At 46.3% G+C, this 16,465-nt stretch overlaps 1 protein-coding gene across 1 annotated transcript in view; it reads right to left on the bottom strand.

Moving 5' to 3' along the window:
• LOC130277328 (synaptotagmin-13-like) overlaps positions 1–11,225 on the bottom strand; it is a 40,622-nt gene extending 29,397 nt beyond the window's left edge. Inside the window, exons 1-2 of the mRNA XM_056527920.1 lie at positions 10,844–11,225; positions 7,137–7,326 (exon numbers count right to left, since the gene is read on the bottom strand). Coding sequence (XP_056383895.1) covers positions 7,137–7,326; positions 10,844–11,017 — 364 coding nt within the window. The 5' untranslated portion in view covers positions 11,018–11,225. The remainder of the gene's footprint in view (positions 1–7,136; positions 7,327–10,843) is intronic.
• Between the last annotated feature and the right edge of the window lie 5,240 nt (positions 11,226–16,465).

Below are 16,465 nucleotides of genomic sequence, written 5' to 3'. Positions count from 1 at the left end.
CCGTCCTCATATCCCGACCTCATATCATGACCTCATATCATGACCTCATATCCCGTCCTCATATCCCAACCTCATATCATGACCTCATATCCCATCCTCATATCCCGTCCTCATATCCCGACCTCATATCATGACCTCATATCCCGTTCTCATATCAGAACCTCATATCCCGACCTCATATCATGACCTCATATCCCGTCCTCATATCCCAACCTCATATCATGACCTCATATCCCATCCTCATATCCCGTCCTCATATCCCGACCTCATATCATGACCTCATATCCCGTCCTCATATCAGAACCTCATATCCCATCCTCATATCCCGTCCTCATATCCCGACCTCATATCCCAAACTCATATCCCAAACTCATATCATGACCTCATATCCCATCCTCATATCCCGTCCTTATATCCCGACCTCACATCCCATCCTCATATCGCATCCTCATATCCTGTCCTCATATCCTGTCCTTATATACCGACCTCATATCCCGACCTCATATCCCGACCTCACATCCCATCCTCATATCCCATCCTCATATCCCGTCCTCATATCCCGACCTCATATCCCAAACTCATATCATGACCTCATATCCCATCCTCATATCCCGTCATCATAACCCGACCTTATATCCCATCCTCATATCATGATATCATATCCCATCCTCATATCACATCCTCATATCCCGACCTCATATCCTGTCCTCATATCCTGTCCTCATATCCTGTCCTTATATCCCTACCTCATATCCCGACCTTATATCCCATCCCAAAATATAAGACCTACGGTTTAGCTCCTTCCTGACATTTGCTGTGTGTACATTAAACCATTGGACAGTGAGTATAAGTCTGTATTACGGCTGACCCCCATCCGCAATGGTTGGGTTTGGAGATCCTCCTAGATGCCACGGGCAATAGCATCTATAGTATCTAGATGGTTAGACCAGGATGCACTGGGGGAGCTGTCACAGAAGTATTACAGTGTAAAAATGTAAGCAATTGCTTCTTCCAATCCCCTAGGGTGTACAAAAAAACATGAAAAACAAAAGGGGCTGTATGTGCATGAAAATTACATAACTTGTTTTACAACAGATTTTCCCCAGCACAGAACGTGTTAATCCTGTTCTGTTTCATCGGGAATATGTTTTTACAGTTTATTCTGAAGACGTCTCACATCTCCTAGGGGCACAGTCTGGTGACAAGTCTCAATATTTGGAATAGGTGACACAATGATATTTATCTTACTGATGTGACTGCTACTTTCTAGGGTCTCGGGTGCTGCTGTTACCTTCCTGGGGTCTCGGGTGTGACTGCTGCCTTCCTGGGGTCTCGGGTGTGACTGCTCCCTTCCTGGGGTCTCAGGTGTGACTGCTGCCTTCCTGGGGTCTCGGGTGCTGCTGTTCCCTTCCTGGGGTCTCGGGTGTGACTGCTGCCTTCCTGGGGTCTCGGGTGTGACTGCTGCCTTCCTGGGGTCTCGGGTGTGACTGCTCCTTTCCTGGGGTCTCGGGTGTGACTGCTCCCTTCCTGGGGTCTCGGGTGTGACTGCTCCCTTCTTGGGGTCTCGGGTGTGACTGCTCCCTTCCTGGGGTCTTGGGTGTGACTGCTCCCTTCCTGGGGTCTCAGGTGTGATTGCTGCCTTCCCTGGGTCTTGGATGTGACTGCTCCCTTCCCGGGGTCTCAGGTGTGACTGCTCCCTTCCTGGGGTCTCGGGTGTGACTGCTCCCTTCCCGGGGTCTCAGGTGTGACTGCTGCCTTTCTGGGGTCTCGGATGTGACTGTTCCCTTCCTGGGGTCTCAGGTGTGACTGCTCCTTTCCTGGGGTCTCGGATGTGACTGTTCCCTTCTTGGGGTCTCGGATGTGACTGCTCCCTTCCTTGGGTCTAAGGTGTGACTGCTCCTTTCCTGGGGTCTCGGATGTGGCTGCTCCCTTCCCGGGGTCTCAGGTGTGACTGTTCCTTCCTGGGGTCTCGGATGTGACTGCTGCCTTCCTGGGGTCTCGGGTGTGACTGCTCCCTTCCTGGGGTCTCGGGTGTGACTTCTCCCTTCCTGGGGTCTCAGGTGTGACTGCTCCCTTCCCAGGGTCTCAGGTGTGACTGCTCCTTTCCTGGGGTCTCGGGTGTGACTGCTCCTTTCCTGGGGTCTCGGATATGAATGCTCCCTTCCCGGGGTCTCAGGTGTGACTGCTGCATTCCTGGGGTCTCAGGTGTGACTGCTGCCTTCCTGGGGTCTCGGGTGTGACTTCTCCCTTCCCGGGGTCTCAGGTGTGACTGCTGCATTCCTGGGGTCTCAGGTGTGACTGCTGCCTTCCTGGGGTCTCAGGTGTGACTGCTGCATTCCTGGGGTCTCAGGTGTGACTGCTGCATTCCTGGGGTCTCAGGTGTGACTGCTGCCTTCCTGGGGTCTCAGGTGTGACTGCTGCATTCTTGGGGTCTCAGGTGTGACTGCTGCCTTCCTGGGGTCTCAGGTGGGACTGCTGCCTTCCTGGGGTCTCAGGTGTGACTGCTGCATTCCTGGGGTCTCAGGTGTGACTGCTGCCTTCCTGGGGTCTCAGGTGTGACTGCTGCATTCCTGGGGTCTCAGGTGTGACTGCTGCCTTCCTGGGGTCTCAGGTGTGACTGCTGCATTCCTGGGGTCTCAGGTGTGACTGCTGCATTCCTGGGGTCTCAGGTGTGACTGCTCCCTTCCTGGGGTCTCAGGTGTGACTGCTCCTTTCCTAGGGTCTCGGGTGTGACTGCTCCCTTCCTGGGGTCTCGGGTGCTGCTGTTACCTTCCTGGGGTCTCGGGTGCTGCTGTTACCTTCCTGGGGTCTGAAAGGCTGTCCGGGCATGCTGGAAGTTGGGGTTTTGCAACAGCTGAAGGCACCCTGGTTGGAAAACACTGGGCAAAACCTTTTCCTCCAATTCAGTTTTTTAATCTTCCCCCCACATTTAAAGGCTTTGGCTTCTACGTTTTTGCCTAGCTTTATTATATACTGCAGATATGAACATATTATACTCTCATACTTAACCCCTTAAGGACACAGACCATTTTTAATGTTTGTGTTTCCGTTCTTTTTCTCCTCACCTTTTGAAATACATATTTTTTTCCACCCACAGACCCATATGAGGGTTTCCCATCCCAGCTCTATCTGTATACTGCTGCTATCTCTTTGGGATCAGGATATATAGTTGTTATACGCCTCCCCTCCAGCTTTATCTGTATACTGCTGCTATCTCTATTGATTAAGATATGTCATAGAGATACTCCTTTCCTCCAGCTCTATCTGTATACTGCTGCTATCTCTTTGGGGTCAGGATATATAGTAGTTATACGCCTCCCCTCCAGCTCTATCTGTATACTGCTGCTATCTCTATTGATTAGGATATGTCATAGAGATACTCCTCTCCTCCAGCTCTATCTGTATACTGCTGCTATCTTTATGGAATCAGGATATAAAGTAGTTATAAACCTCCCCTCCAGCTCTATCTGTATACTGCTGATGGTATCTCATTGGGGTCAGGATATATAGTAGTTATACTCCTCCCCTCCAGCTCTATCTGTATACTGCTGCTGCTATCTCATTGGGGTCAGGAAATACAGTAGTTATACCCCTCCCCTCCAGCTCTATCTGTATACTGCTGCTGCTATCTCTAGGGGATCAGGATATATAGTAGTTATAAACCTCCCCTCCAGCTCTATCTGTATACTGCTGATGCTATCTCATTGGGGTCAGGATATATGGTAGTTATACCCCTCCCCTCCAGCTCTATCTGTATACTGCTGCTATCTCTAGGGGATCAGGATATATAGTATCTAATCACTTCATCTGAAGCTGTGTCCACATATTTAAGTTTTTTTCTACTCTTGTTCTGTTTTCCCTTCTGTTTCCCCCCCCCCCAAATCATACCAAAAACACAGTAAAAACATCTCAATTTAACATAGTATACAAAAAAATAAAAATAAAATAAAAAAGGTTGCAGCAGCAGTTTTGGTCAAAAAATGTAGGCTCTTAGCGCACTTTTTAATCAAAACGTGTCCCCATCCACCACGCGGAGGGGGCCTCACTTCGAATGGGACCCTAATACTCATTTCACTCACCTCTGCTGGGCATAGAGCGTCTGACATTCTGGATCCACTATGAATTAAAAAAAAAACACCTGTGTAACAGATAGGGGTGCACAGCTAGAGAGGGTGTCACTCCCCCTAAATTGCACAGCAAAAACAAAAACAAAAATAGCCAACACAACTACCTAATACACGGGTGCACGCTGCAGTGGCAAATACACAGTATACAAAAAAGAAGGTTGCAGCAGCACACATTGGTCAAAATGCGGTGACCCAGTACGGGATGGTGTTTCCCCGTACCTTCCCTGTCCTGTCAGGCAGTTTCCCTCAGTGTCCCCAGGGCCCCCTGAAGTTGTATACCCCATGTAAATAGGTTATGTATTATATTGTGTTTTGTACCTTTAATAACTGTACCATGTGATTGTTACCCAGGAGGTACTAGTGACCAGCTGACCTCAAAGGTGACCAATGGGCTCCCACATAAGTCCTGGGAGGAGCTAGCTTCTCTCTCTTTGCCAAGTCTTTGATGATGTCAGTCGTTCCTATAGTGCAGTTTAAAAACTACAACTCCCAGCATGCTCGGACAGCCGTTGGCTGTCCGGGCATGCTGAGAGTTGTAGTTTTGCAACATCTGGAGGTCCACAGGTTGAAGACCACTGCTATAGTGTGTGTCCAGAGCAGTGTAGGCCTCAAGTCAAGTCCTGCAGCCACCAGTCAAGTGCAAGTGATCTGAAGTCACTGTCCTGTCAGTCAAGTCTTGTGTCTACTCAGCGTGGCCTGCACTAAATTCTCCTGTCTACTACAAGTCCCAGCAAACCTGCAAGGTCTCTGAGTCACTGGTCACCTCCGTGGGCCCTGGCTGAACTGTATAGACTTTACCATCTGTCTACCCTCAGTAAAGCTGCCGTTGTCCGTAACTTGGTGTTGGTGTCTTCATTGTCCCCATTTCTGGCCCAGGATCCAGCGGTATACCTTCGGGTGGTTAAGGCTAAACCACGCCCTGGCGTCATGAACACAAGGGGTTAATACCATCTGCCCCTAGGGTAACAACATTGCCCTGCACCTCACACCCCACTGCCATACCACAACTTTTGGCGTCACGAACAGGATACGGGTGTGTGCCTTATGCCACAAGTCCTCCCCCTAGTCTGAACTGTGTCCAGTATTGTCTGCAAGAATCGCATGCCGATGCCAATAAAGTTTGCGCCAGAAAGTGTACGGGACTTTGTCAGTGGAAAAGTGTTTTACCCGAAGCGCTCGTGAAATAGAGGGGGAGGTGAAGAAAGACTGTTGTTTGCTACTGTGGTGTATAAAGAGTCGGTACCTGAAAGGGTTCATTTGGTCTGATGCTTCCCGTGTGCGCGAGCGGTCGCAGCTCCGCCCCATCAGTCCCCAGAAGTGACACCTCTTCAGCACAGCGAGGAGGAACCAAAGAACCGCCCTGTGTTGCACAGGGAAAGACTTTGCCGACCGGACCAAAACAGGAAGTTCCCTGGGCGCAGCCATATTGGAGGTTCCGGCGGCTGCACCCGGCTCCGCTGTCTTCGGTCAAGTACCCGCTGTAGTGCAGACTCTGCCAACACCAACAATTATCAGCAGCAAGTCTCCGGTGCCGGTAGCTTTCAGCAATAACCCACTAGTGTCCATAAGTCTAGCCGCAAGATGAATTACTACCGGGTGCCTGTAAAATAGAGGGGGGCATCATTACAGTACCCCCGCTAGCCAAGTCAGAGCCGCTGCAGCACTTCAGCAATTCTCTTCAAAGGGACAGCACCTTATTCTTTTTAAAGCGACAGCGCACTCAAAATCCAACCAGATGTCATAACGCATCTCTCCAGATCAACAAGGGTGACAGTGCCCCTCTATCTCCAGCAGTGGGATCATCACCTGCCCCAGCAGCCGGAATGTTGCCAGTCCTGCCTGCAGTCCACATCAACAGTCCTGGTGTTCTAGCGTATATGCACCGGTATTCATAGGGAACCCTGTCCTCCCTACCTACAATGGAGACCCCCTTCACCCTGAGGGATTTCAAAGACTGGATCCAGAGTTGGTTTGTCTTTTACTCTTTCCCTCCTAATCAACAGGTGCAACTGCTAACAGGACAACTCCAGGGACCAGCGTTAGAGGAAGTCCGCACCTGGCCAGCATCTGAGAAGGTGACTGTAGAGCAGATCTTTGAAGGGCTGTTCCAGGTATTTGAGTCACATTCTCCATTATTATGAATTAGGTAGTTGTGCTGGCTATTTTCCTTTTTTGTGTTTTTGCTATGCAAGTTAGGGGGAGTGGCACCCGCTGTAGCCGTGCACCCCCCCCCCCCTTGCTTCACAGGAGGTTTTTTAAATTGATAGTGGATCCAGCATGTCACCCAGTCAGAGGTCATATGCGTGAGTGAAACGTGAGTGAAATGAGTGTTAGGGTCCCATCCGAAATGAAACCACCTCAACGTGGTGAATGGGGGACATGTTTTGATTAAAAAGTGCGCTAACAGCCTCCATTTTTATACCGAGTGCTGCTGCAACCTTCTTAATTTAACATAATTTTGGAAAATTGTACAAAACACACAACCACAAGGCTGCAAAAATGTGTGAAATATTCAGTTCAAAATTCAACAGGTGAACACTGCCTAAAAACCTCAGATGTCATTATAGCTCAAATCACTTGCACCTCTCTACATAAGAGAAATTATTTCGTTACAGAAGAAAGTGCATCAAAACTGCACATAATGTGAACTGACCTCAACCCACTTTTGAGTCTAATCAGGTCACCTGAGTGACCTCCAGCACCAGCAGCCTAATTAGATGACCAGGTGCAGTGATCAGACACCACATCCTCTTGCTGCAAAGACAAAACATTCATGGAAAATGTAGACAGCGTTAGGAACTCATTTCAGTGATGGAATTGCAATCAATATGGCTGAAAACCCAATCCCTGCCACATGAACTAAAACAGGTAAGAACAAGATGCACAAGAACCTCTCCATTATTCTTCAATAATAGCCTATGCTGCACTCGTTCACTTTGACGTGACAGTAAAACGGCCTACATTGGGGTTAGTGTTCCTTTAAGGCATCCCGTGTCTCTGATCTGGTACCTGAGACCAATCCTCCTGAGATGGTTTCCACCGGTTTGTTCTCTTCCTTCGCGTCTTCGTTCCCCGCAATGTTCAAAGTTTGGTCCTTGCAATTAACAATCTCTGGGGACGTTTGCTTGGTGGAGATGATGTGAGGAAAGCGGAGCATAGCCTGCGGCTGAACTGGCTCGGTGCATCTGTAGACGTTCATCTAACGGAAGAGATGGAGGGAAAGGAGATAAAAGGGTAAAGCTGAAAAAGGGTTACATCCAAAAAAGTCTGGCTGTTGCAAAACTACAACTCCCAGCATGCCCGGACAGCCGGAGGCTAGTTTTGCAAAAGCGGAAGAGCCATAGATTGTGGGGGAAACCACTCTAGACAAATGTCAGTTTGCATACAGCTTTTGCAAAACTACAACTCCCAGCATTCCCAGACAGCCAAAGTATCTGGGAATAGAAGAGTTAAGTAGCGCTGCACAGCAGCACTACTTAAAGAGCGTCGCCACCACCACCTGGGGAGGCCCCTGCACTCAGCCTTCTGGTTATTATCACCTGGGGAGACCCCCACACTCAGCCCCATAGGTACCATTACCTGGAGAGACCCCTGCACTCGATATCACTCTCTGAATACATTTACACATTTGGCGCTGGCATCTTTCTCCCGTCCTCGCTGGATATGTTGCTTGGTAACTGTTCGGCCTCGGTAGAATTCCTGAAAGGTCTAAATCTGTGCAGCATTTTACAGTAACAATCAGCAGCGTGACGCGTCCTCTTCGGGTCCACGGAGCGAAGTTGCCAGAAGACTTTTTTGTGTGAATTTTTTCAAGCGTGTGAGGGCGCTGTATAATTCATAATGGTTTATACCAGGAGAAGCTGCAGAACTGTATCTATTATTAACAACCGTATGTCAAGACTCACACTGCTAAAGGGCTGTATTATTGGAAAATAAACCCGACATTGTATCTATTCTCTATCTATTATTTATTGTTCAGTAACAAAACAAATACAGCCTTCACTTTCAGGCATAAATACAAAAATAAATCCTTGTCTAACTATACAGATATTGTTCCTTTCTATACAGGTGACTTACTACCAGTCACCCAACACAACATTCAGCAAATGTCTTACTTGCAAACTTCCAGATTCAAGTGGTGCAGGTTAATCACAGCTTCACCTGCAGACTGACTCCCCTCTAGCAATAAAGCCCAGTGATAAGTTGTCTTCAGCACCTGTGCTGATCTGGGCTAGACTAAAAACATGGAGTAGCACATGAAGGGGATAAATGACCCCACTACATATTCTGCCTTTCATCCTTTTAAAGAGTACCTGTCATAAAATGTGTGTGTGTGTATATATATACATATATATGTATATATGTACGCTGGCTGAGCACGTGATCAGCTCAGTGCAGCTCCCTGCTTGTCAATCAGACAGGCAGGAGCGCTGTGCTAACTCACATATGCGGCAGGGCTCTGTACACTGAGGACAAGCAGGGCTCTGTACACTGAGGACAAGCAGGGCTCTGTACACTGAGGACAAGCAGGGCTCTGTACACTGAGGACAAGCAGGGCTCTGTACACTGAGGACAAGCAGGGCTCTGTATACTGAGGACAAGCAGGGCTCTGTACACTGAGGACAAGCAGGGCTCTGTACACTGAGGACAAGCGGGGCTCTGTACACCGAGGACAAGCGGGGCTCTGTACACCGAGGACAAGCGGGGCTCTGTACACTGAGGACAAGCAGGGCTCTGTACACTGAGGACAAGCGGGGCTCTGTACACTGAGGACAAGCAGGGCTCTGTACACTGAGGACAAGCAGTGCTCTGTATAGTGAGGACAAGCGGGGCTCTGTACACTGAGGACAAGCCAGGCTCTGTACACTGAGGACAAGCGGGGCTCTGTAGACTGAGGACAAGCGGGGCTCTGTACACGGAGGACAAGCAGGGCTCTGTACACTGAGGACAAGCAGTGCTCTGTATAGTGAGGACAAGCGGGGCTCTGTACACCGAGGACAAACGGGGCTCTGTACACCGAGGACAAGCAGGGCTCTGTATACTGAGGACAGGCAGGACTCTGTACACTGAGGACAAGCCGGGCTCTGTACACTGAAGACAAGCAGGGCTCTGTACACCGAGGACAAGCAGGGCTCTGTACACTGAAGACAAGCAGGGCTCTGCAAATATGGACTCACCCCCCCCTCCTGAATTGAGGGTGGAAGCAGTCCCCCAGCAGGCTTCAGTAAGGTAGCGCCTGCTGGGGTACGCCCATATCCTCCTGCAGCAGGTCACACTATGTGAGCAAGAAGAGAGGTAAGACACAGAGCTTTTTAAAGCCCTTAAAAATTTAAAGTTTTAATTTAGAAAACTTTTAGTGACAGGTACTCTTTAAAATTCAAGCCTGATAACAGGAGACTAAGTCTCACCAGATATTTTACCTATTTCATGGCTTTCCTATATCACACCCATATATACTTTTTCTGAAACTATCTATCCATCAATCTATTTCATGTCTGCCTATCTGTCTATCTATCTCATATCTATCTATCTATCTATCTCATATCTATCCATCTCATATCTATCTATCTATCTAGCTATGTATCTTTACATCTGTCTCCCGTCCTCATTGCCCCCTCTCCCCCCTGCTCCAGCTCCTGTCTCATTTATTTAATAACATTGTTGAGTTGTGGCGGATTATTACTATACATAGACTTCTAGGAAAACGTCTCAAAAATGTCTGAACGGATTAATCTGAATTCTGCTGAGAATCTTTGGATACAAGAAATCATATTCTATCTATCTATCTATCTATCTATCTATCTATCGATCTATTTATCTATCTATCTATCTCATATCTATCTATCTATCTATCTATCTATCTATCTCATATCTATCTATCTAACTATCTATCTCATATCTATCTATCTCATATCTATCTTCTATCTATCTATCTATCTATCTATCTCATATCTATCTATCTAACTATCTATCTCATATCTATCTATCTCATATCTATCTTCTATCTATCTATCTAGCTATCTCATATCTATCTATCTATCTCATATCTATCTATCTATCTCATATCTATCTCATATCTATCTATCTCATATCTATCTATCTATCTCATATCTATCTATCTCATATCTATCTTCTATCTATCTATCTATCTATCTATCTATCTATCTCATACCTATCTATCTATCTATCTATCTCATATCTATCTATCTATCTCATATCTATCTTCTATCTATCTATCTAGCTATCTCATATCTATCTATCTATCTCATATCTATCTATCTATCTATCTATCTCATATCTATCTATCTCATATCTATCTATCTATCTATCTATCATATCTATCTATCTATCTCATATCTATCTATCTATCTCATATCTATCTATCTATCTATCTATCTATCTATCTATCTCATATCTATCTATCTATCTCATATCTATCTATCTATCTATCTATCTATCTATCGGTTAGACCCCGTCCCCAGATCCTGTATTGCTATATACTGTATATATGGTGTGACTGTCATTTCCTTGCACTGGGGGGTCCCATCACCCCCCCCCCTCCAGTCACCACATTGAATCTTATCCTTGCATTGTGGTGGTATCAGAAGGAACATAAATGCCCCCCACACATCCCACTGTGGGTACCCCCCCCCCCAAGTATCTTGCCATGTGGGCTCGCACCTTACTGGTGAGTCCTGTGCCACAATGTAACTTACCACTTGCCCAGGCTGGAGCACGCTGGCCATGGTGACAGGGGTGCCATCCCCGCTGCCATGGGGCATCTTCTTTTTATGAAAACACTTGCACAGGCACATAAGTCCGCAGAGGGCGAGGAAGCCGGTGGCGGTGCCCAGGGTGGCCCCCATGGCTATTATAGGGCCGGCTATCATGATGTGGCTTCTCGGTTGCCCAGGGCAGCAGGTGGCATTGATAGTCAGCGGGGCCGCGGGCGGCAGCTGTATCTCCAGTTCTTGGATTGCTGAGGCTGATGTGTGATCAGCGACGACTTCTCTGAATGAGCGGGGATGGGGGGGCTCTCCAGGGAAGGGGGAGGTCTCGCCTCCTGTACGTCACGCTGGAAGGTGCGCGCTCTATCCTCCTCTCCAGATCAGCCCTCGGGCTCCCAACTTCCAGCTCGGCAAGAAATACAGAAAACAGAGGCGGCTTCCAAAGTCACCGCAAGGGGCATTAAAACTGGGCAGGATCTACGGAGAACAATAAAGACATCAATAAGACGGAGAACGGAGGATAAAAGGGCAGCACAGAATCATGGGCATCCTACATAGTACGGGTGAAAGGAAGGCACACGTCCATCGATAAAGGAGCACTCCGGGATTTATTGATTTATTTTTCTTATATAGTGCAGCATAGGCTATTATTAGAGAATAATGTAAAGGTTCTTGTGTATGTCTTGTGCTTACCTGTGCTAGCGGATGTGGCAGGCACACAGGTTTTTAGCCATACTAATTGCCATTCCATTACTGAAATGGTTACCTAATGCTGACTACATTTCCCATTAAAGGGTTACTCTGCTCCACAGCGTCCGGAACATTGAGTTCGGAACGCTGTCTGCAGGCTTCCGTGTTCACTCCCGCTCACACGTGACGTCACGGACGTCCCCCCTCAATGAAAGTCTATGGGAAGGGGGCGAGACGGTCGTCTCGCCCCCTTCCCATAGACTTTCATTGAGGGGACGGGACGTCACATGACGGTGTGTGATGTCATGAGGGGGCGGGCGTGATCAAGAGAAGTCCAGAAAATTAAAGGGTTACTCCGCTCCCCAGCGTCCGGAACATTGAGTTTGGCACACAGCGTTTGGAACTCAATATTCCGGACGCTGGGTAGCGGAGTAACCCTTTATTCTCTGGACTGCTCAGAGAGAGGGTGTGGAGTCTTATCACTGCACCTGGTCATCTAATCTGGCTGCTGGTGCTGGAGTTAGGCTATTATTAGAGAATAATGTAGAGGTTCTTGTGTATGTCTTGTGCTTACCTGTGCTAGCGGATGTGGCAGGCACAGGTTTTTAGCCATACTAATTGCCATTCCATTACTGAAATGGTTACCTAATGCTGACTACATTTCCCATTGAAGGGTTACTCCGCTCCCCAGCATCCGGAACATTGAGTTCGGAACGCTGTGTGCGGGCTTCCGTGTTCACTCCCGCCCCCTCGTGACGTCACGGCCGCCCCCCCTCAATGAAAGTCTATAGGAAGGGGGCGAGACGGTCCTCTCGCTCCCTCCCATAGACTTGCATTGAGGGGACGGGACGTCTCATGAATGTGCGTGATGTCATGAGGGGGCGGGCGTGAACAAGAGAAGTCCATAAAATTAAAGGGTTACTCCGCTACCCAGCGTCCGGAACATTGAGTTCGGCACACAGCATTCGGAACTCAATATTCCGGACGCTGAGTAGCGGAGTAACCCTTTAATTCTCTGGACTTCTCAGAGAGAGGGTGTGGTGTCTTATCACTGCACCTGGTCATCTAATCAGGCTGCTGGTTCTAGAGGTCACCCTGGTGAATATGAGTCAGAAAAAAACATAATGGAAAGATTTAGCTGTCTTCTGCTTATATAGTGCAGCATAGGCTATTATTAGAGAATAATGTAGAGGTTCTTGTGTACACCTTGTGCTTACCTGTGCTAGCGGATGTGGCAGGCACAGGTTTTTATCCCTACTAATTGCCATTCCATTACTGAAATGGTTACCTAATGCTTACTACATTTCCCATTAATTGTCTGGACTTCTCAGAGAGAGGATGTGGAGTCTTCCTCTAGCTCTGGGTGTGGTGTCTGAGCACTGCACCTGATCATCTAATTAGGCTGCTGGTGTCAGTTTACACCAGTGTTTCCCAACCAGGATTTCTCCAGCTGTTGCAAAACTACAACTCCTAGTATGCCCGGACAGCCGAAGGCTGTCCGGGCATGCTGGGACTTGTAGTTTTGCAACAGTTAGAGGCACCCTTGGTTGTCCGGGTATGCTGGGAGTTGTAGTTTTGCAACAGCTGGATGCACCCTGGTTGGGAAACACTGGTTTACACTGTGCATTTTTTTTTTTAGAGAAATATTGTCAAGACGTAAAAGTGTTTTGACCTATAGTCACAATTGAGGTGTTTAATGAAGATTTGAAAACTTTAGGCTTTGTTCACACGTTGAATGTGTTTTCCAAGATTGTGGTAAAATGACCCATTTTTACTGTATTTTGCACAATTCTGATATATTATTTCCATTTTTGCTGTGATTTTGAAAAAACCCAAAACAAAATCAGAAAAAAGGGGAGGTGTATAACTACTATATATCCTGATCCCATAGAGATAGCAGCAGCAGTATACAGATAAAGCTTGAGGGGAGGTGTATAACTACTATATACCCTGATACCATAGAGATAGCAGCAGCAGTATACAGATAGAGCTGGAGGGAAGGTGTATAACTACTATATATCCTGATGATCCCATAGAGATAGCAGCAGCAGTGTAAAGATAGAGCTGGAGGGGAGGTGTATGACTACTATATATCCTGATCCCATAGAGATAGCAGCAGTATACAGATAGAGCTGGAGGGGAGGTGTATGACTACTATATATCCTGATCCCATAGAGATAGCAGCAGTATACAGATAGAGCTGGAGGGGAGGTGTATAACTACTATATATCCTGATCCCATAGAGATAGCAGCAGTATACAGATAGACCTTGAGGAGAGCTGTATAAGTACTATATATCCTGATCCCATAGAGATAGCAGCAGTATACAGATAGAGCTGGAGGGGAGGTGTATAACTACTATATATCCTGATCCCCTAGAGATAGCAGCAGTATACCAATAGAGGCGGAGGGGAGGTATATAACTACTATATATCCTGATTCCATTCCTTTGGCTGTCCGGACATGCTAGGAGTTGTAGTTTTGCAACAGCTGGAGGCACCCTGTTTGGGAAACACTGACATAGACAGTGATTTACAGCTCCCAGCAGATCTTTCTTACTTTTATATGTAAGGATTTGCTTTATCTATATTAGTTTTCCTCTTATTCCTACTTATTTATCTTTAATTCTCACTTTTTCCTATTTTTTGGATGACATTTTGGTGCCTTTAGAACCAATTTACCAGGTTTCCATAGAGTTCTGGTCTCAACATACAATGGTCTCAACATACAATGGTCGTCTTGGAACCAATTAATATTGTAACTTGAGGGACCACTGTAATGTGTATTGTCCTCAATGTGACTGTAGTGGAATGTAACTAACATGAGCAGCAACAAAATACATTGGCCCTCATTTACTATTGCAAACCAGTCATGTTATGTCGGGCTTTGCCCCAGATTCTGTCTGCGCCAGAATTTGCGCCAGAATTGAAAAAAAAAAACCCTGACTAGCTCTCCATTTCACCGAGAGAACCCAAAAAGGGGCGTGGTCGGTGGGAAAGGGGCGTGGTCATCGAAAAGGGGCGTGTTCCCATCATTTTCACAAAAAAACTACATATTTACTAAGGTTTCCACGGAAAATATGGTGGATTTGAGCTGAGGAAAACCCTATAGATCCCTAAAATTAAAAAAATTAAAAAATGTAGGGAAACCTTAGTAAATACCATGGGGGAAAAAATTATAGGGAATTAAAACCCACAAAGAAACCTACACAACACTCTTAGTAAATCAGGGTCATTATGTACATTATGTGGAGCGGGTTCAAACAGTAAAGGTTTCCTCTTGGTGCTGGGATAATACTGCCACCTAGTGATACATTTTTGGTATTGCAAGTGCATTGTTTTCTTGACTAAAAAGAATCTAATTTCTTTCTCTCTCTCTCTCTAGGGAGAGTAACAAGAGTCCTGAGTGTTCTCAGGTTAGACAATCTATCCAACCGTGGACATCCAGGCTTGATAGTTGCTTACATCAAGGCGCGGTTCATGCTAAGCAATCTTTCCTGAGAGGAAACGTGTCAGTACCCAGGCTTTGTATCCCTGTAATCCCTCCACTTTAATCTCTCAATGTGCCGAATAAAAGACATGGACAGTATGAGTGTGTGTAACATTATGTTTGTCAATAACTGTGACCTGAGAACAATATGGCGGAATATTATTAGTAATCAAAGCAGGAATCCCGGTAATTATGAGGGTTCACTTACTTTTTCTTTCAGTCTATCCACTATATCTGACTTTTACTCTCCATCTCTCTATTATTTCCAACCTTCGCTTCCTCCTTCTCCTTCCTCATACACTGCAAGGACCTGTTTATATTGGTCACTGCCTCATTCCTTCCTCCCTGCCTCATTCTTTCCTTACTCTCTCCCTTCCTTTCCTTTTTCTACCTTCATTACCTTTTACTTTCCCTTCCTTCTTTCTTTCTTCCTCTCTCTACCCTTCCTTGTTTCCTTTCCCCCACTTCCCTTCTTTCTACCTTCCTTTCTTACCTCCCCCTCCCTTCCTCTCTCTCCTTTCCTTCAATGCTTCCATTCCTCATTCTTTTTCCCCTTCCTTCTTTGCCTCTTTCCTTCCCTTCTTCACTCTTTCCCTTCTTCCGTCCTTCCCTTCCTTCCTTGCTTTCTTTCTTTCTTACTTTTCTTTCTTTCTTCCTTCTTTTCCTTCTCTCCTCATTTTTTCCTTCCTTTCTTCCTTCTTTCATCTTTCATTCTTCCATCCCTTCATCTCTCTTCATTCTCTTCTTTCTACCTTTCTTCTCTCTATTTCGTCCTCTTTCTTTGTTGCTTCTTCATTGTTCCCTCTTCTCTCCCATTTTCTTCCTCCCTTCCTTCCTTGCTTTCTTTCTTTCTTACTTTTCTTTCTTTCTTCCTTCCTTCCTTTTTTTCCTTCTCTCCACATTTTTTTCCTTCCTTTTTTCCTACCTTCATCTTTCTTTCTTCCATCCCTTCATCTCTCTTCATTCTCTTCTTTCTTACCTTTCTTCTCTCTATTTATTCCTCTTTCTTTGTTGCTTATTCATTGTTCCTCTTCTCTCCCATTTCCTTCCTTCCTTCCTCTTTCTTTCTTTCTTTTTCTTAATTTTCTTTCTTTCTTCCTTCTTTCTTCCATCTTTTCCTTCTCACCCCATTTTTTTCCTTCCTTCCTTCCTTTCTTTCTCTTTCTTTCTTACTTTTCTTTCTTTCTTCCTTCTTTTCCTTCTCTCCCCATTTTTCCATCCTTCCTTCCTTCCCTCATCTTTCTTTCTTCCATCCCTTCATCTCTCTTCATTCTTTTCTTTCTACCTTTCTTCTCTCTATTTCGTCCTCTTTCTTTGTTGCTTCTTCATTGTTTCTCTTCTCTCCCATTTTCTTCCTTCCTTCCTTCCTTTCTTTTCTTTCTTCCTTCCTTCCTTCTTTCTTCCTTCTTTTCCTTCTCTCCCCATTTTTTC

This window comes from Hyla sarda, chromosome 6, assembly GCF_029499605.1.
Source record: "Hyla sarda isolate aHylSar1 chromosome 6, aHylSar1.hap1, whole genome shotgun sequence".
Classification (NCBI taxonomy): Eukaryota; Metazoa; Chordata; class Amphibia; order Anura; family Hylidae; genus Hyla; species Hyla sarda.
The sequence above is the reverse complement of the archived record's forward strand: the minus strand, read 5'-3'. Positions and strand labels throughout refer to the sequence as shown.